The following is a 22,023-nucleotide window of genomic DNA, read 5'->3' as shown; positions in this document are numbered from 1 at the left end:
TTCGATGGGACAAGCACTCAAGTGAAGGTCCAAATAATCAACAAGTGTAAGGCCATGATGGTTTCAAGGAGACTATATAAGAAAGGGAGTCCTCATGAGGAAAGGGACCGAAAAAAAGGGGAGGAGAAGAAAGGAATATAAAATAACTGGAGACTTAGAGCAAGAACCAGTAGACAATCATCCCATCTCCTCAGACTGAGAATATATGGACATTAAGAAGATTTATTTGCGTCTAATTGTTGTGTAGCCCAACCTTAACTACTGTCCACTTCGCCAAGACCCAGTTCTGTAGTCCACTCTCTATAAATTCATTGTTTCTGGGCTCCTTGGACCAAGACCCCATACTTGTTGGGCTTGGGCCCCAAATTGTGACCTTACACTACTTATGATCATTTTTTTTTTCTAAATTTTAATAAGATAGACATGTGGTGATTTTTGTTGTATGATAATTTTTATTGAGTATATGTGATTGTTTTTTTTTTTTTTTTTCCATTAATATTAGATTTTTAGTATTTTGCACCCATTAATTCACTTGACACAAATTAAAAAACTTAAGTGGACACATGGTACAAACTTAAGTGGATAATTATGGTGTAGCTCCCACATAAATTTAGACACATGGTGCAAAATTAGATTTTAATTTTAAATTCTAATTGAACTTTCTCTAAATTTTGCCCATTAATAAATGATTACATATATAGATGATAAATTGCAGTGAAAAAAATATTGCTAACATTGACTTGAGTAAATGGCATAAGTCATCTTAAATTTACATCCACTTTTTCTCTCCGCTTTCTATGATTTGGGTGGGATGGCAAAAATGTCCCAAATTGTGTAATCGTCTTACCTATGCAGATTTTCCTCCTTTTGAATAGGTGACGCAAAAAGATAGGTTTTGCTTATCTCACCATGTCCTACCCTATCTTATATTGAGAGTGTATTATATATATATATATATATATTCTATTACCATCTCCAAAATGCTTGTCTTTCTTCTCTCTAAATACATTTGGGGACAAAGAGAGGGTGCCGGGGGGGAGGGGGGGGGGGGGCCGGCGCCTCTTGACTTTCCAAAAATTCCCCTTTTTTCTTCTATTTTTGGTAAAAATATAAAAATTTAAATAATGGCCTACTAGTTGTGACTAATACATCATTTTAGTTTCCTAAAATTACTTTTATACCATACATTACTCATTTATCTAAAGTGCATTTAATGTTTTTTTTTTGAGAACAGTATTTAATGTATTTCATACAAATGGAAAATTTTTTAAATTATGAAAGCACTTTTTTTTTCCTCTAATTATAATTACTCCTATGCCATAATAGCTCATTGAACCAAATAAATTTATGAGACATCCAAGAAATATATAAGAAAATATTTTTAATATAAACTTTTATTTTTTATTTTTAGAAAAAACCATAATTGAGGATTTCATGGTTAGGACTTAAGAGTTAAGAATCCTTTAATTTTTATTAATGTTATATTAATATATATTTGACGTAAATACTTTATTAAATTTAAAAAAAGGAAATTATATTTTACCACTTTAAATATACCCCTAATTACACTTTGAACCATAAACTTTTTGAATGCATGTTTTGCACTTTAAACTATGATCTTTGTTATACTTTGTTCTCTGACATTAAGTTTGTTGTTAACTTATATGGAAAAGTATAACACCATGTGAAAAAAGCTAATTGTTCATCTTTTCAATTCCATAAAAACAAAGCAAAAATTACACTTTTTTTTTTTGGGTCAGAAAGGGGTATTTATATATTAGATGCAACAAGTCTATTACAAAATGTGTTAGCTTTGTCACTAGCTAATAGAAACTCCACCACAGGCGGTGGTTCTACAAAAACTACAAAAGAAAAATTACGTCTAGCCCCTATTCTAGCTAAAGCATCTGCTCAATGATTTGCTTTGCAGTAGGTGTGCTCAACCCGTTTGTTGGGGATGGCTTTTAGAAGGGTCCTGCAGTCAGTCAAAAGAGGCTCCATTAGCATATTGGAAGAATCACTATTCATTAGTTGAACAACACTCTTAGCATCAAATTCCACAATAAGGCTATTAAGATTGAGATCCTTGGCCAAAATAAGACCGCCTCTTAAGGCCCACAACTCTACCATAAAGCTATTAGTGCAGCTAGGGGCGGAGCCACTTGGCTCCTTGCCCCCCCAAAATTTTTCTAACGTCCATTAGAGTATATAAAAAATTGACATGGGCCCCCCCAAAACTAAATATCCGGGCCCCCAAATTATTTCAACCATTCTTCTAGAGTTCTAGTCCAATGCAATTTCAAATAAAAGAAGAACCTTGGCCCACATCCAGCCCCACCAGCCAGCCCCAAATTCCTAATAAAACAAAAAATTTCTCCTTTAAACTAAACACACTTCCAGCCCAGCCCAACCCCAAATCTAAAATGCCTAATCAAACAAAACAAAGGCATCTTCAAATTTTAATCCTCACTGTTAGAAAATAGGAGAAAACAATCTGATTCTCACGCCTCTGCCTTGTTTTTTTCCCCTTCTGTTCTCAATTCACACCTTCATAGTGTCACACTTGATGCCTCTCCTTAGAAACAATCTCCTCATACCTCGTCCGCTTGTTGTGACGCAGCAAACTCCACTAGCCTGCTGACTTGTTCATCGCCTCTCAAGCCCTCATCTCAATCTCAATTCCTCAAGGTATCTCATTCTCATCTCACTTCTCTTTTTTTTCTTCTCTACAACTGAACTAAATACTGAAGTCTAAATAGTAGAATAGAAATATCAAATGTGTATGTGAATATGTGAATATCCCTTTGCCAGCAAAGCAATTTATGCTTATTTGACTTTGCCTTTTTGTGTTTATTGTTATTGTATTATTTATTCTTGATCCACTGACTCCACTGGCTTTATGACTTTTGGCTTTTTTGTTGTTTGTCTCTTCAGTTGGGGCAGGGTGGGGCTTGCATTTTGTAATTGGGTAGTAAAGTAAGTAAATTATAAATGAAAAAAGAAAATCTATGGAAGGCAATTGGGGTGAGGGCCGTGAGTCTGTGTATTTTGTTTATGTTGTTGGTTTATACTTTTGATTGATTTGTTTATTTAAATTTTTTTTAATCCTAAAAGGTCATTACTTAACTAAAGGTGTATTTATATTATAATTCATGTAAGAAGGAATTTTATATGATAATTTATTATATCTCTCTCCCAAGTTAGTTATGAAGCTGTTAAAAACAAGACTTCGCAATAGAATGGAGGAAGAGCTTTTGGCAGATAATATGATAGTTTATATAGAGAAGGAAATTGCAGGGAATTTCATTGTAGAGATGATAATGGATGAATTTTATTCCATGAAAAATCATCGTCAGGCATGATTTGATGTGAATGTTCTTTTTTGTATGTCTACATTGAACTAGACAATTTTTCATGTTCATTAATGTACAAGAATATGATGATATATGAAAGTTGATAATTTTGTATTCAATAGACTTATGAATTATATTTAGTATATCTCTACTATAACCCGGCTCCCCAAGTAATTATTTCTGACTACACCCCTGCGTGCGGTCAAGACTTCTAAAAAAACCAGCAAAAAATTACACTTTACCACCACATTACGAAATCCCAACAAAAAGATACCAATAATCATGAGTTTACTGTAATTTGGAAGAAAATATTTTAGGATAAATCATAAAAGAGAACAGTAGTGGGCTTTAGCTTTAACACACTAGCTCACCAGACCGGAAACTGAGCAAAATACATTCTCTGTCTACTTAGCCATTCAAAAAGAAAAAAAAAAAAAAACGCACACATTCACATTTTTTTGCTGAACTGAACCATAAATATAGGAATGAAATGAAAGTGACAGTGTCTTGAAGAGCTGAAGAAGTCAAAGTTCTCTGTTCAGAATCCATTTTAGTTTTACAAAATTTTTCAATTTGGGTGAAAGAGAAAGCAATGTCTTTCTATCCCCCAGAAGAAGTGGTTCAAGAGATTCTGAACAGACTGCCAGTCAAATCCCTAATTCCAAATCACGGTCCACGGAACTCTCTAATCACAGCCTCTTCCTTCGTCAATTCCCACCTCACTCGATCACTTTCACTTGTTCCCAACTCCAACACACTAGTTGTTAGGAGCTGCACCGCTTCTGAATCCAAGGTAGTAGAGAGCTACAATTTCATTCACGATGACAATAACGATGACTCCTTGTTAAACCCATTTCAGAATATTGAGTTTTCATCAACGAGTTTCTCTATGTTAATTGGCTACGTGAATGGCTTGTTCTGTCTTTATGAACAAGACCGTTATGTTCTTTGGAATCCTTCTATTAGAAAATGTTCCACCCTTCCCAAGTCTTCCCTTACGCTCATACGCGGCCACCATTGTTGTCGTTCTGCATTCGGGTTTGATTCACTATCCAATGATTATGTCATGCTTTATTATGTCAGGGGAATAAGTGCTATGATGTTTGTTCCATTTGGGTGATGAAAAAGTATGGCATTGTTGATTCTTGGACTAAACTTTGCAATATTAATCTTACTGGAGGAATCACAAGGGTATTAGGTTTCCTGAAGAGTGGTCATATGTTAGTGACAACAGCAAGAGCGCTTTCTGTTGGGTTTGCTTCATTTAACCCTAAGAATCGAGAAGTTATGAAGTTGGGGATGTATTGGGCAACAATAGATTATTGTGCTAATAATTATGTGGAGAACCTTGTCTTACCTGACAAACCAAATGATGCAGTTTCTCAAAGAGGAGTGACCCGGAAGAGGAAAGTTACCCGGAAGAGGAAATGCAGGTAAAAGCATAATTAAACTCAAAATTCTATCATTTACTTTCCTTCTATATTATTCTTTGTGTATACTGGTATTTTTTTGTGGCTATAAGTAATCATTAAGTTTCAAACCTCAATATACTGCTTTTGGATGTTAATTTGTTTTTGAATGGCTAACAAGATTAGTCAGAATTATTAAATTCAATCTTGTGGTTGTGGTTGATGATGGGATTAAATATTTGCAAGATGGAAGCAATAATTATTAATTAAAGACTTATGTTATTATCTCTTTCTATATGCTGACCTTGTCAAATCTAATCCATATTCAATCTGAAAATGTGTTTTACTCTTTCCATTTCTTTAGTATTGTTATGGTTTTTGTGATATGTCTGTCATTTGCCTTCTGAGAATGTGTTCTGTACATGACATTGCTTTGTGTTCAATCTAAAAATGTGTTTTACTATTTCTGTTTCATGACTTTACATTGATGCAAAATACATTATCGGAAAATGACTTATGATTTTAGGTATTCCTGATGGTCGTTTATGAGAGGACCTTGAATACTGTATTTAAATTATATCATTGACTCTAGTTCCAACTCTAAACCCATAACAAGATGTCATGACACTACCTGCAGTTACATAGTTAAATTTTTTCAAAATGTTTGGCCTGAACCTATACCTTGTGGTTGGAACTAGCCTTCCCTACCTCTTACAAGTCCACGTTTTTGTGTAGGCACTGTTTTGTGACCCTATATGTCATAGTTTTATGATGCAAAACGTGTATTTAAAAATTTTAGGATGTAAAATGTAATTTGATATAGTTTAAGGCGATAAAGTGTAATTTTTCTCAAAAATAAAATATATTAGATCATGTTATAAATATATTATATATATTATTCTTTAAATTTAATTATTTTTATATATATTTAGCTTAGCCCCGAAGAAATTTTTTTCCCATTTATTTTTTAAATGTCTTATCTTGGGTAATTTACTCAAAAGGTTGAGGAAAATATTGTCCAAAATTTATCACTTGGATGGGATAATCGACAACAAGTAAGGAAAATAAATGGAATGATTCCCATTTATTCTATTCTAGATTTTTGCCTTGGGAAAATGGAAATAGAAGGTCGATTCCCTTTTGTTAATTTTATTTTCCCTAGTTCAATGATTTATACTCAGTTACCGAAAAACAAAAAAGAAAAGAAAACAGAAGAAGAAGAAGATAGAATTGTAAAACTAGGCTTCTTTTTTTTATTTTTTTGGGTCAAATGTTTTGTTTTTGTAAATTTACTGAGAAACCCCCAACCAAACTCATTTAGTTATTTAGTTATATGGGCAGTTGAGCAAGGTCATCAATTCAAAGACTAATAGTTCAGAGCACAGAAAGTAATCCCAGTTCATAGATTCAAAGAAAAAAACTCTCAAGCTTCTTCTTTTTTGAGGAACAAGCCTCAAGCTATTAGTAATAAGCAATATTAGCACAAAACTAGCAATACCCAGAACCCTTAAACTCCAATTCCAAACCCAAAATCCCAAACACAACTGTACTGAACCCATAAACCCAGAAAACAGAAAAAACCCATCAATAATTCGAAATCCAAATTGGGGAAAAGGGAAAATCATGAAAAACAGCTCCACGCACAGCTCCGGCGACCTCTGTGGCGGTGAGCTTCGGTGTGGTGTGGTGGAGGTTTGGGCAAGCAAAGGACGGCACGGCGAGAACTTTTTCTGCTCCGGCGATCTGTGTGGCGGTGGTGGAGGTTCGGCGTGAAGGAAGCACTGGTTTTCTTTCTTCGTTCTCTGCTTGGAGGCCGTTTGGAGAGGCTGAGAGTCCACGTGGCAGGAGTTTATTGGCTGGCGTAAAACACTGAAGTGATTGAACGTTTTCTCTAGTAAAATATATATAGAGCGGAAATAGAAATAGAAGCAGAAACCAACTAAGAGCCCAGCAGGTTGATGAACGAGTGAGAAAAATGGAGCTGTCGTCTGAGTGGAAATCTCTCTTCCCAATATCATCAGTTTTCAAACCTCCACTTCTCCTCACAGATTCAGACTCAGACTCAAAACCCATATTGGGTCCACTCTTCTTCAACCCTAAACCCAAAACCCTTTCTCTTCTCTTCACCTTTCCATCTCTCCCAAACCTAAACCACGCTGCACCACCTTTCCTCCAAACCCACAACCTCCTCTCCTTCCTTCGCCTCCCTCTTTCCAACTCCCTCCTTCTCTTCTTCCCCACCGGTCCCAACTCCGACCGACTCGGCTTCTTGCTTCTCTCTATCAAAGCTTCCCGTTTCCACACCTGGGGCGCCAAAGACGATGACGTTTTACACGAAAGTACCGGGTTCGAGTACCGCATTCTCAGGATTGCGGTTAACCCCAACCCCAACCCCTTTCCAGGTAATAATCATAATCATTCCACTGTTGTTGGGTATTTGCTGGCTTCTACATTGTGCTCTGTGCATTGGTTTGTAGTTCAGGAAATTCATAATTCTGGTAAATTTCCCAGAGTTTCTTGTTTAGGTTCTAAGGTTTTTAAGACTAGTTCTGTTGTGTATGCTTGTTGGAGTCCACATATACCCGAGGAGAGTGTAGTTTTGTTAGAAAGTGGTGCTTTGTTCTTGTTTGATTTGGAGTCTTGTTTTAGAAGAAGTAGGACTTCCAATTCCAATGCGCGTTTTAGAGGGACTAAGTTGCCTATATCGTGGGATGCTGATGCTGATGCTGATGCTGATTCCGGGAACTGTAAATGGTTGAGCTGTGAATTCAGTTGGCATCCTAGGATTTTGATTGTTGCCCGGTCTGATGCTGTTTTCTTGGTCGATTTGAGGTTTGATGGGTGTGCTGTGAGTTGTTTAGCTAAGGTTGAGATGCTGAGGATGTATACTTCGGTTCAAAATGAACGGTTTCTTACGTTTACAATGGCAGGATCTGATGGTTTCTGTTTTGCATTGGCCTCAGATAGTTTGTTAGTTCTTTGTGATGTGCGGAAACCAATGATGCCATTGTTGCAATGGGCTCACGGTCTTGATAATCCGTGCCATGTTAATGTATTTAGATTATCGGAATTGAGATCAAACTCAAGGGATGATAAATATAGCTGGGCTTCTAAATCAGGTTTTTGTATAATATTGGGATCTTTTCGGAATTGTGAGTTTAATCTGTTTTGTTATGGACCTACTATACCAACCCCGAGAGGATCCATTGTTTCTGAAGTTTTGAAAACCCATTATGCATGGGAGCTTCCTTCAGATCTCTTATTGTCGGGTCATGAGTGTCAATGTGGAAGTTGTCTTGTGAGAGAGGAGAATTTGAAGGATGATCTTCCTGAATGGATTGATTGGCAGCATAAGAAGGAATTGGCTTTGGGTTTTGTCATTTTAAACAAAGATCTATCAGCAATGCTTTCTGAGTCGAATGAATTTGGTGGTTTTACATTGATAAGACTTATGTCATCAGGGAAGCTTGAATCACAAAGCTATTGTGCCTCGTGGAAGTTGAAAGAACTTCACACAGAACGGTTCCATTTTAAAAATAATTCCCTGTATATTATGGATGATGAGGAGTACAAATTTCCTAGAAGATTTAAGTACGTGAAACTTGATAAACTCTCTGCATATTTGAATGGTAGTCTAACTGAAGTCCTGGTTTCAAAATTGAAAAAGCCTTGCAAGGGTCCTCGAGAAAAGGAATCTTTTAGCTCAGAATCTCATGAAATCTTGTGTGAGAAGTTGAAGGCTTGTGGGTTTGGTCGATTGAGGTCGCCTCCTGCAGTTTCTGTTGTTTTTAATGACATCAGCTCGCCAGCAAGCATACATGAGGTTGCTTTGAGAAGGTTGTGGGCAGGCTTGCCAATGGAACTCTTACAACTGGCCTATTCCAACTACTCAGAGTTCCTTGAGGTACTTTTGGACCAGAAAAAAGTATCTTTGGAATTTCTAGTTGTCCCTGACCTACCTCAATTGTCTCCTTTCTTCCTAAGAAGGCCTTCATGCCGTAGCAATAAGTGGTCACACAAAGTGCAGTGAGATGATGCTCTAGTGGGTCCAGTACTTCCTCTTCCTATTTTACTTACACTTCATGAGTATCGTAATGGCCACTCAGAATCAGAAGAAGAAGTAGGTGTATTTTCATTAGAGAGGGAAATTAGCCTGCAATGTGATGAAATCAAGCAGGTGGCCAGTGAAATGGCCTTGTCAGATTCTAGTTGTGAGCTTCATAGTGACCAAGCTGTCTCCCTTGCTGATGAAAGAGAAGATATGTGGGACAGTTCTCAAAAACCAAAACCTTTCTGTTTATACCATCCAGTTGCATTTAAGTGCTCTACCATGGATCGCGTACAGGACAATGTCTTTAAGGATGAAAAATTTGATAACCTGATTTTTAAAGTGCCTGAGAAGAAGCATGTTCCTAATGGCTTGGTGGAAACTGTTGGACCAGAACTGTTTGATGATCTCTGCCCTGCTGATTTGAGATTTGATACTTCTGCCAAGAACTTCGGGCCAAATGAATTAAAGATATACAAAGTTTTGAAGAAGAAATGGTCTAAATGGCAAGACGGATTTAATTTATATCAGCAATTTTGCACAGAGTCTAAATTCCAAAAGCAATCGGCCTGACAATTAGATTTTCTCCCCAAATTTTGTAAACATTCCCCTCCCAAGTTTTTTTCTCCCATCTCTTCTTCTTCTTCTTTTCTTTATTTTTTTTTTTTCCCTCCTTTTAGTTTTATTTAGGAAGAATGAGGAAAAGATTATATGTGATCTGAGAAACTTCAGAAACTGCTTTTGTACAGAATACATCAAGAAAGATTTTTTAGTTTTCTGAGAATCGGAAGATGATTTTAGTGATATGATGGCAGCTCTGAAATTTTTTTCATTGTTATGATTCTGTAAGTTCCTACCTTTTTATGTAAAAATATGCCAGGCCATGTCAGTTGGTGTACAGGATATCTTTTCTCTCTTTCCTATGATATTTTAAAGGTCTGGAGCTAATTTGCTTCAGTGAGCTGTATTGACTCACTTGTGTTCTGTTTTATTCTATTTCTTAGTGAATTAAATGAACACCAGCATGCTATACTTGAAGAATTAGCGGAGGAGGAAATAAATTCCTCAAACGGTAACTCAGCTGAAGGAAATTGATGAGACTTTTTTTTTGGTTGTTGTTGTTGTATGTCCTCATAGTGTGTGTAAGATGCTTATCATTCATTTGAACTTGGATACCTGTCATGACTATATGAATGGTGTAAGTTTCCACTATAAACCAAGTCTAGGCATAATGTAATTGTGTGCATAAACCACTGTTGTAGCTTTCTTACATTGCATACTGCATATCTTATACTGCTTTATGTGAGAGCAGATGAGAAGCTTAAACCATTTGTGTGGGATTCTTATTATAGACCACTTTGTTTCATGTGCATAAGCCTCCACTCAGGTTGTAAAGAGGTGGGGTTTAAGGTTTAGTTTTCAGCATCCAAAGGAAAAATAAAGACAGTTAAAAACCACCACTACATGGAACCATTGTTTTGAGAAATCTTCTGTTTGGTTCAGTGGGTGTCATCATTGAAACTGACCTTTGTCTCTTTAATTTTTGCATACTAGCAAGTATTAGTAGCATGATTGGATTGAAGCAATCAACTTGCATTCATATTTTGAATAATTTTGCTCAAATTACCAAAGATCAGTTGGGTGAATGTTTGACTAGAGATTGTTGGCTCCTTTACTCACTCTTCTGACTGTAATGAAGATCCTGAAATGGATAACAGGCTTTACCAGCAGCTATCTACTGGTTGAACTTACAGGTGACAGCAAATTCTTGAACGTATAACGGGTCCTAGGTTTATTGTTGAACTATCTCTATTCGTGTTGATCCTGTTGTTCCTGAACAAAACCATGGGCTGATAGCTGACCAAGGTGATTTTGATGAAGATATCTGGACTAAGCCTCAATGAAACAGGATTGCTGCCTTTTCAAACTTCAGACTTTTGTTGATAAAAGGTACACAATCATTCCCTATACATTTTTTTCCCATTCTCAATGTATTTGCAGGCTCAATGTTTGCTATTGAATCCCTTATTTTTTGGTTTCAGCTCCTATTTTTGTACGCACATACTATTGTTGTATAGAACTAGTAAAAAGATATCTTTAATCATGAGTTTACTGTGAGTTTACTGTAATTTTGAAGAAAATATTTTAGGATAAAAAAAAAAAAAAAGAACAGTAGTAGGCTTTAGCTTTAACACACTAACTGACCAGACCAGAAACTGAACAAAATACATTCTCTCTGTACTTAGCCAAACAAAAAGAAAAAAAAAAAAAAACGCACATATTCACATTTTTTTGCTGAACAGAACCATAAATATAGGGATGAAATGAAAGTGACAGTCCTTTTTTTTCAATTAAAAAAATAAACATTTGTATTTCTCTTAGTCAAGGTGCCTAAGAGGGTGGCTTTCTTCCTGTGGACCGCAGCACATGGCCAGATCCTTACCTTGGATAATCTCCGGGGCCTCCATTTGGCGAATAGGTGCTATATGTGTTGCTGTTCTTCAATGAACATCAGAAAGGTGTTTATTCCCTCTCAACCTCTCAGCCTCTCAACCTCAGTAGTATGACCTCACCACCCCTCCCAACCCTTCTTCCCCCCCCCCCTCCCCCCCTCCATCCCTACTCAGCCTACAACTATCCCTCCTCTATTTCCCCCTGTACCTCAGCCTCTCAACCTGTCACCCCCACTATTCCCAGGTTTCTTCCCATTACCATTCCCACCACCTTTTGGTTTTTTGCCTTACCACCCTTTTTGTCCACCTTTAAACTCTGCATTGTCCACCCCACCTTCCTCTGTCCTGCCATTGCATCCACCTCCTCTGCCTAGACCAACCAATACCAATACCTATACCAATAACATTTCACCCAATACCAATCCACTCACACCTCTTCCAACCAATGTGCCTCTCCCTATCTCTGTTCCTAATCTTTCTCCTCAGGTTAGAGGGAATAGTATAGGTTTCTTTCGTATTGATTCTAAAACTTTTTCTTTCTCTTTTGACGGTGGGAGGGACGATTCTTATGCTATACATGAAAGTCGTCGGAATTTTAAAAGTTCCGTTTGGCTGAGTCGCAAGGGAATGAAATGGGTCCTCTCTTGCTTTGCTGATATTCGTGATTGGGTACCAGGAAAGGATTTGTTGTACAAACATTTTAGAGAGAACAATAAGTTTTTCGAGTTCCGGGGGAGGTCGAATAAGGCTGGTATTTTTGTGGATTTAGCTGTGTTTTTTGGTGGAGCTCGACGTGGTTGTGTTATGGTACCTGCGAGTTCTAACCGGGCTGGGTGGAGCTTGTTTTCAAGAGCATTAGATAGTTTCCTAGCAGGTTCGAACACTGTTGGGGTGGAAGGGAGGATTTCTGGTGGAGCTGCTGGTGGTGGCCAAATGGATGGCGGTGGACTTGATGGGAAGAAACTTTTCAATACTGGCAACCAGCGGAAGTTGAGGAATTTTGAAAATTCTAGAGCTTATTTGGGACATAACGTGTTCAAGGGCGAAGCTGCTGCTGGGTCAGTTTCTAAAAAAAAATCTGTTAGACCCACGCGTGACTGCATGTTCAAAGTGACTACTGACACCATGGCGTTGAGGGTGTCTTTATCCGAAGGGGGTAAAAGGGTGGTGTCTTGGATTAAGCCATTGGACTCTCACAGGTCCACTCCGGATGTCTCTTGGGTGGATAAAGTGAAGTTACAAAGGCCTAAAGCTGTTGGGCCTGTGGTTTTTAAATCCCAAGCCCAAGCCCAAGCCCAAGCTACCTTAACTCTCCCTTTTAAAAATAAAACCCAGTTAGAGTCTGAACTGACCTGCGATCCTAATGGGTTGCACGATCTGGTTCAGGAGCTGAGTGGGTCAGGCGAGTCTTCAACGGAGCCCGGGGTAGCGACGGTGGCGCCGATGGAGGGATTGGAAGCTCCGTTGAGGGCGAAACCTTCGTCGAGCCCAGCTCCGGTGGTTAGCGCCTCTATCTCGGTGGCTCCCCAGTCAGATCGGGAGCCAGGGACTACGGCGGAGGCGCCGGCGGCGGGTTCTGAGGCTCCGATAAGGACGAGTTTCCCCTCTAGCTCAGTTCTGGAGGTTCGCGCCCCTATCTCGGTGGTTCCCCTGTCAGTTCGAGAGGGTGAGAGGCAGATTGGGGTTGATCCGATGCTTACGGTGGACTCCAATAGTTTTGGGCAGTTTTCTCCTTTGAACTTTGTTGGTAGGGAGGGAGTTCCTTGGTCGGAGGAGGTGGAGGACGTTTTCACAGAGTTATTAAGCATAAGTGATAAAGAGAAGTGTGATTCCCAAACGGGTATGACAGAGTCGGTAGCTGTGTATGCCGACGGTATTGGGGAGTACAACTGCAGTCCACTAGAGTGTGCGCCGTTGTCTTGTTGGGTCCCTAGGGTAGCTGAAGATTTGGTGTTGAGCACGGTGGATAAGGTAAGTGAGTTTGATGCATCTAAGGTGGAACACTCGAAGTGGGTGTCTACAATGTTGAAGAGCTTCTGCAAGTTGGTGGGTTTTCCTATTGTTAAACATGAAGCTCAATGTGTGGCTTTATTTCGTTTATTAGAACAGGAGTGTATTGAGGTTGCCAATGGTGGCTGTTTTAGGCCACCTGTTAAAGCTGGTCAGAGAGGTTTAAGGGAATTGAGGGGTTTGTTTTCTTCAGTGAATTATGATGGGACTGTCTCTCGGAATAGAGGTTCGTCGTCAGGACCAGGGGCTATTGGTAGTTATTAATGTCTTTACGACTTCTTTCTTGGAATGTTAGGGGGTTGAATAACCCTCAAAAGAGAGAGGTTTGTAAGAATCTTTTGAAGGATTGGAGATGTGATGTTGTATGTTTGCAGGAAACTAAGCTTGCTTCTTCAAATTCTGCTCTTGTGCGTAGCTTGTGGGGTAGTCCCTTTGTTGATTGGGCGGTACTGGATGCGGTTCAAACATCTGGGGGGGTTTTGTTGATTTGGGATAAACGGGTGGTCGAGAAAATTGATGTATCTGTTGGTCAGTTCTCTGTTAGTGTTCTTTTTAGGGGAGTGTTGGACAGTTTTGAATGGGTCTGCACTGGTCTTTATGGTCCTAATGATGATCATCATAGGGCTGCTTTGTGGGAGGAGTTGTCCAGGGTTCGGACCAGGTGGAACACAGCTTGGTTTTTATTCGGTGATTTTAATATTATTAGATACCCCTGCGAGAGGCTTGGTTGTGATTCTTTTAATCCAGCCATGTTCGCATTCTCGAACTTTATTGAGAATAATTATTTAGTGGATCTTCCTTTGGACGGGGCATCTTTCACCTGGTTTAGAGATGCTGAGCCGCAGGCTATGTCCCGTATTGATAGGACTCTTGCTTGTGTGGATTGGGTGGATCATTTTGGGAATGTGTCTCAAAGGGTGCTCCCTCGTGTTATTTCCGATCATTGTCCGCTCTTGGTGGAAGCTGGTGGAGTGGATAGGGGTCGCTGTGCTTTTAAGTTTGAGAATATGTGGCTTAGATCTGAGGGTTTTCTCGAGAGAGTTAAACTTTGGTGGGAGGGGTATAGTTTTTTGGGCTCCCCTAGTTTTGTTCTAGCTCAGAAATTAAAGGCTTTGAAAGAAGACCTTAAGAAGTGGAATAAGGAGGAATTTGGTGATTTGGCTTTTAGGAAGAAGTGTTTGTTGGCTGAATTATTGGGTCTAGATTCTATGGAAGAAATGCGGGGCCTCTCTAATGAGGAAGAGTCCCGTCGAACTCAGGTTAAAGGTGATATTGCAGCTTTAGCTGCTTTAGAAGAGATTTTTTGGAGACAAAAGTCTCGTGCTTTGTATGTGAAGGAGGGAGATAACAACACTCGATTTTTTCATAGACTAGCGAACTCTCATAGAAGAACAAATCACATTAGAAGCATTGTGGTTGATGGGGTCTTATATGAGGACGATTCTACTGTTAAAGCTCAGGTGGCTCAGTTCTATCAAAATCTCTACAAAGAGCCAAATATATGGCGTCCAACAATGGATGGATTGGATTTTGATTGCATTGGAGAGGATGAAAGGTTGGCCTTGGAGAGGGAGTTCTCTAAAGAAGAGGTGATCCAGGTTTTGATGGAGATGGAGGGGGATAAAGCTCCTGGACCTGATGGTTTCACCATGGCTTTTTTCCAAAAATGCTGGAGAGTGGTGGAGGAGGATGTTATGGCTGTTTTTGAGCACTTTCACAGGTATTCAGTGTTTGAAAGGTCTTTAAATGCCTCATTTCTCACTCCAATTCCCAAGAAAAATAATGCTATTGATGTTAAGGACTTTCGGCCTATTAGTTTGGTAGGAAGTGTGTACAAGCTGCTGTCTAAGGTGTTGGCAAATAGATTGAGGGTTGTGCTAGATAGTCTCATCTCTGAGTCCCAAAATGCTTTTGTTGGTGGGAGACAAATTTTGGATTCAGTGCTTATTGCTAATGAGTGCCTAGACAGCAGATTGAAGAGCCATGTGCCCGGGGTGGTTTGCAAATTGGACATTGAGAAAGCCTATGACCATGTGAATTGGGACGCATTGTTTTACTTATTGGCTAGGATGGGTTTTGGGGTGAGATGGAGGGGGTGGATTAAGGCTTGCATAACTACTGTTCGTTTCTCTATTATTGTGAATGGATCCCCGGTAGGCTTTTTTGGAAGCTCTCGTGGGTTGAGACAAGGTGATCCACTGTCCCCTCTCCTTTTCCTCTTTATTATGGAAGTTCTAAGTAGGCTGCTGAAGAAAACTGAGGATTGTGGTCTACTTCGTGGCTTTCGTGTGGGGCCTACTAACTCTATAGGGGTACGCATTTCACACTTGCTGTTTGCAGATGATACCATTTTGTTTTGTGATGCGTCTAGAGATCAATTGTTGTCCATTAGGCTGGCTTTGACTAGCTTCCAAGCTTTTACTGGTCTGAAAGTTAATGCGGGAAAGAGTGAGATTGTTCCTGTTGGGGAGGTTGAAAATATAGATGTGTTGGCTGCCATTCTTCGTTGTAGGGTGGGTAGTCTGCCTTTGAAGTACTTGGGTATGCCGTTGGGCACCCCTTACAAAACAGCATCTATGTGGAATCCTATTTTGGAGAGGATGGAGAAGAAACTCTCTGGTTGGAAGCGTCTCTATTTATCTAAGGGGGGTAGACTTACCCTGGTGAAGAGTACTCTTTCTAGCCTTCCTACGTACTATCTATCCTTATTTGTCATTCCTGTAGCTGTGGCTGATAGATTGGAGCGTATTCAGAGGAAGTTTTTATGGGGATCTTCAGAGGAGTGTTTCAAATATCCTTTGGTGGCTTGGGAGAAGGTGTGTTTACCGATAGCTTTGGGTGGTCTGGGGATCAGGAAGTTAGTGCACTTTAATAAAGCATTGTTAGGGAAATGGTTATGGAGGTTTGGGCGAGAAGACACTCATCTTTGGAGGAGGGTTATTGCTTCTAAATATGGTGAGGGTCAAGGGGGGTGGAGTTCTAAAAGTTGCAGAAGGGCTCACGGTTGTGGTCCATGGCGTGGTATTCATGATGGTTGGGAGAGCTTCTCCAACCATGTGTCCTTAGTGGCGGGGGATGGCTCTCGTATTCTTTTTTGGCATGATAAGTGGGTTGGAGATAACACGCTTAATAGGCTTTATCCTCAGTTGTATGTGTGTTCTAACGACAAGGAAGCTTACATTTCTGATGTTCTATGCTACCAAGAGGGTCGTAGCGATAGAATCTGGAATTTGAGATTTCATAGGAACTTTCATGAAAGGGAATTAGGGGCTGCCTTATCTTTCCTTGAGTTCATTCAATCTCGGATCCCTAGGGGTGGTGGGAATGACACCTCTCATTGGTGTCTCAAAGGGAATGGCATGTTTGATACCCGGTCCTATTACAATAACATTAGGGGTGCAGCTGATTCCAATTTTCCGTGGAAGGGTGTTTGGAAAGCTAAGATCCCTAGGAGGGTGGCTTTTTTTGTGTGGACAGCGGTTCATGGGCAGATCCTTACTTTGGATAATCTTAAGTTTAAGGGGCGCATTTTGGTGAATAGGTGTTGTATGTGCCATCGGAATGAGGAAACCGTGGATCATCTTCTCCTCCATTGTCCGGTAGCTCACTCTTTGTGGGTTTACATGCTTCAGATCTTTGGGATACATTGGGTCATGCCAGGCTCTGTGGAAAGCTTGGTGTATTGTTGGAGTTTTTGGCTAGGAAAATTTAATTCAGACATATGGAATATGATTCCCGGCTGTTTGATGTGGATTGTTTGGATGGAAAGAAATCGGCGCTATTTTGAGGACACTGAGAAATCCTTGGCTCAATTACAAGCTCTGTGCCAGAAGACTTTATTTGATTGGTCTAGGTGTTGGGGCTTCTCGGAATGCTCCACTATCTTAGAGTTTATTTCTCCCCTTAGTATTGCGTTTTAAGTTTTTCCTTTTAGTTGTTTGCTGTTTATTTTGTTTTTTGCTTTTCCTTGTGTTCACCATCATGAACACCTTGTATTGGCTTTTGTCTATTTTTTAGTTTGTTTTAATAATATTATTATTACCTATCAAAAAAAAGAGAATGCGTTCTGTACATGACATTGCTTTGTGTTCAATCTAAAAATGTGTTTTACTATTTCTGTTTCATGACTTTATATTGATGCAAAATACATTATCGGAAAATGACTTATGATTTTAGGTATTCCTGATGGTTGTTTATGAGAGGACCTTGAATACTGTATTTAAATTATATCATTGACTCTAGTTCCAACTCTAAACCCATAACAAGATGTCATGACACTACCTGCAGTTACATAGTTAAAAATTTTCAAAATGTTTGGCCTGAACCTATACCTTGTGGTTGGAACTACCCTTCCCTACCTCTTACAAGTCTTTATTTTTAAGTTGTTTCTGCCAGTGGCGTATAATGATAAAGTTCATGTAACTTTTATCAAGTCATGTGGGTCTCTTATGTTCTTTGGACATGTTGGCAGAATCATTTTTGTTTGGTTAAAATTCATAACGTATTCATTTATCCTTAGAGTTAACATAGTTTTACAGTTTTTCTGTTTCCTCTAGCTAATATTGTTTTATATATGTTCATTACTTTCTAATTTTGTTTCTAGACAGGGAATTCTTGTACTAGAACTAATGGATTGTCATTGCACTTTGGCTTTGTTTGTTTCATGTATATCACGGGAAAGAAAATCAATTTGAGGGATATTTTCTATTTATTTGATGGTAGGAACTTAGGTCAATCAGTGAAGAAAAATTTGTAACAAGTCAGAAGATAATGGAGAATGTTTTCCCTTATTTTATTTTTGAAGACATTGTCCTACCAGCATAAATTGGTACTTCTAGCTTATTAATGTGCCTTGAGATGTGTTAAGAGCTTTTTTTTCCAAAAAAAAAAAAAAATAAATGAAGAGTATGCGTTTATTTTCTGAATGTCAATTGTCATTTCCAAACACATTGAAAATTGAAGAAAATGCGGCTTTAGTGAATAGTGAAGTAGAAGTGACTCTTCATTGCTGTTACCTTTGGTTGCTTTAACCTGTTATGCAGTGATTGATTCTGTCTAAACATACAGATGTCTTGTTAATAGGAGCATTTATTTTGGTTTGTTAATAAAAATCTGATGTGTTGGTTATTTATCCTTGCAGTAATTATTCATTCATTTTTTGGTTGAGGTTATTGAGGGGCATGGATTAACCTATGAATAAGGATAGTTAAAAGTTAGGAAATAAGTGTTAAATGACATTGACTCTCATATGAAAAGAACATTTAATGAAGCACAGAGGAGCTGTGAGATGACAACAACACAACCGAAACATAATTCCTTAATCCACGTTTTTGTGTAGGCGCTGTTTTGTGACCCTATATGTTGGCAAAATATTTTGAATGCCTAGCACTAGTTTTTAACAGATATAGAAGCCAATCCACCACTCTCACTGATCTGGCCTTTTCTTTCTTTAAATTTTGATTTCATTCTGAATTTCTTCTAAATTTTGTTTATTGATTTATACATTATTTTGATTGTCCAGTTTTTATGATTAGGTTCAATTCTCACTGGACAATTAGGTTCTTACAGCGTTTTCTGTAGTAGCGATCATCCAAATTCTCTCTCTCTCTCTCAATTGACTCTCTCTTTCACAACCTTTTTATCACTTGACCTAATGCCCTTTTTTTTTTTTCTCTTTTTCTCAAGGTCACGGTCCCTTCAATCGGACCAAATCAGTGCTGTGAACCCTTAGGGTTGTGGCCATGAAGGCGTCATCCTTAGCAGGTGGCATTGGCAGGTAATTATCTTAGACAATTTGTGGTTTTTTGAAATAATGGGTGAAATGGGTTTTGGTGTTCTGTGTTGTCTGAGATTATTTTGGGGTGTAATTGTGGTTTTGCTTTCAAATTTGGACTTTGAATTTTGGGTTTTGGTGGGTTTGATTGTGAATATTTTGAGCAATATGTTCCGATATTTGGTTATCTACAACATTATTTGGTCCTTTTAACTTATATGAATCTTTTCATTGATTTTTTTCCTGAGTTTGAATCCGTTGTTCAGATATTGGAAATTTTATTTTTGTGTCTAGCTTCTTGTTTTTGATACAAAACCTCAATTTGGTGATGGGAATATGTACAAAATTCCCAGACCTATGAGATGCAAAAATAGAGAAAAATATACGCAAAAAAAAAAAAAAAAAAAATCACACACAAGACTGTATTTATGTGGTTTGGCAAATTGCTTACGTCCACAAAGTTGTAGGGATTTCACTATTCTTAGGGAAAAATACAAAGTGTGGTAGTATAGTTTTTCTCTCTAAAAAAAAACGACATCAAAACCCTAATCTCCAAAACAACAGTTTTTATATCTGCTCCATGGACCAAGCCTCAGAAAATCTCCCATTAAAAACTGTAACAACATTATTTCGGGTTGGGTCATAATCCGGATCAAACACAACTAGGCTCCACAAAGCACAACATTTGGGTTCATCTTCAATTTCAATTTTGGGTGAATTTGGATGATCTACTAGAATAACAAGTTTTAAAATTGAGCGCTTGGATATAGGTTTTGATCGATTCTCTGTTTTATCTATGGATCTGGTAATTTTATGGGTTTCCATATTATGGATTGTAAATTTGTTTTATTGGATATGATTTTTATTTGATATAGTTATGCATGATTCTCATTTCTCAAGGTCACTGTTCCAGTTTCTCCTCAACCATTTCATGAGTGAGTGACTAATTGGTTAAGTAGTATTTTGTATTCCCATTTTATGGCCTATAAGAGTTAAACAGGTATAGAAAAAGAAAGGGAGAAGGGTATGCTTTTCTTTTCTCTCACAGTTTTTTTCCTTTGCTACAATCTAGTGTATTCAAAAGTTTCTTTGATTGTTTTGTTGTCTTGCTTAGGAGCTCTATAATTCATTTTCTATTCTTATATCAAGTGGTACTTTTGTAGTGGAACGGATTATGTCCAGTTTTTCTACTTGGCATTTTGTTGGGACACTGTTTATGAGTGGGATTGTTATTTAAATTCACTAGTGGTGGCAAGTGGAGAATTAACATCCTTCATTTTGAAGTTCATTCGCTAATGAAATTTTTTAGAGGGAGTTTAGTAATCCTTTAAAAAAAAATTTGCTGCCTTTTGCCATTTGGAAAACATCATGAGGTCAAGAATTATAGAAGGATTTTTGAAGGATAATGACATTGTTCACAATGTTGGTAAAAGCACGCTAAAACTCAAAGCTTGAAGTCCTAAGGCTCCTCCGTTTTTTGCCTCAAAAGCTAGGCTTATTCAAAGAAGCGCACTTTAGGTGCTTTTCAGTGTTTATTTATTTATATTTTTCAAAAAACTAAACCAAAACTGGAGTAAAACTATAGGATCTTGACATTATTGATATAAACCATTAATTTGGCATATTTTTAGTGTAACTTATCAAAAAAAAAAAAAAAAAATTTGAGTGTAACTTGTCCTGAAACCCACAACCTCGTTCTTCTCTACTGTTATTTTTATTTTTTCTCCTTGAAATAGTAACCTGCCTAGCTTCTTCTTCTAATTCTTTTTTTCCCCCCTTCTGGATATTTGCTTAGTACCAATTACCATATTGCTACATCCTCATATTCTTACCTCATTCATGCAAAAAATAAAAAGTATGATATAATATATTTGTGGTAATGGCTTAGTTATTTCAGTGGTTGATGTTGAACGTAATAGACTAATTCTTATAGACTTATAGTCATTAAGTGATTAAATTATTAACTAATAGTATTCATTAGTCAAAGGAAATTATGGGTATCGGAGATTTAAGAAAGGATATTACATGGAAGTGGAGTATTCATATACAGCTGATCAAAAAAATAAAATGACTTGATTGCAATTTTTGTGTTATATGAAATTTTTTATTTCAATTTATATGATAATTTGATTGTTTCACTTCTCATTAAGAATTATTCTTTAAAAATGTTTGCTTCACTTTAATCAAGCGTGCATTTGCGCTTTGCGCCTAGGCTCCAAAAGGTCTTTGCGTTTAAGTGTGCTCCTCGCTTTTACCAACACTGATTGTTCATTATTGTAGGTAATGCACATGATTAGTTTGACTTTGGGCCACGTCTCATCTAAATGATTGTTCAATTGGAAGGGGTTATAGAGAAGTGACCATATTTTTAGTATCTTACTATTAGTATAGCGGATAATTAGTATTTCATTAAAATTATTAATAATGAATATCTTATAATAAATTTGTCTTACAATATATATGTCCAAGTATAAAATTTTTTGCAATAAATATGCTTGCTTAATGAATGAAGGATGGATAATTATGTCTCACAATAATAAATTTATTTTACATTAATAAATATGCTTAGTTATGTCTTGAGTTAAATATCATATATCTTGTTTGCTAGTAATAAATTATGCTATTAATAATGTTGGACTTGTTTGATAATGATAAAATATGCAATTAATTTATATGAGAAGCTAAGCTATTGTGGTTTTTGAATTATGTTTGAAATTATTATTTTTTATAAATAAGGTACTAAGAAATTTTATCTTTGTGTTGTAGGTAAGAAATATAAGTTGTGGGTTTAGCAGAACAATCATTCAGTGTGGAGCAATTTATATTTTGTAACTAATAAATAATAATCTGAAAAGATTATAAATTATTGCTGAACTTGGAAATTTTCATATTTGCTTCATGTGTATTTTAACAACTTGTTGTACTAAAAATAAAAAATAAAAAAATCTGTTGTAATCATGTTATCATTTGTATTCAT

General features: G+C 37.6%; 1 protein-coding gene across 1 annotated transcript; it reads left to right on the top strand.

The window, feature by feature from the left end:
- Positions 1 to 6,737: 6,737 nt before the first annotated feature.
- On the top strand, positions 6,738 to 8,792 carry LOC126722501 (uncharacterized). Its single transcript, XM_050425659.1, has one exon. It carries the CDS (start codon positions 6,738 to 6,740, stop codon positions 8,790 to 8,792), a length of 2,055 nt encoding a protein of 684 aa, XP_050281616.1.
- Positions 8,793 to 22,023: the final 13,231 nt, after the last annotated feature.

Source organism: Quercus robur, chromosome 4 (genome assembly GCF_932294415.1).
Source record: "Quercus robur chromosome 4, dhQueRobu3.1, whole genome shotgun sequence".
Classification (NCBI taxonomy): domain Eukaryota; kingdom Viridiplantae; phylum Streptophyta; class Magnoliopsida; order Fagales; family Fagaceae; genus Quercus; species Quercus robur.
This window is presented reverse-complemented; position numbering and strand designations above follow the sequence as displayed.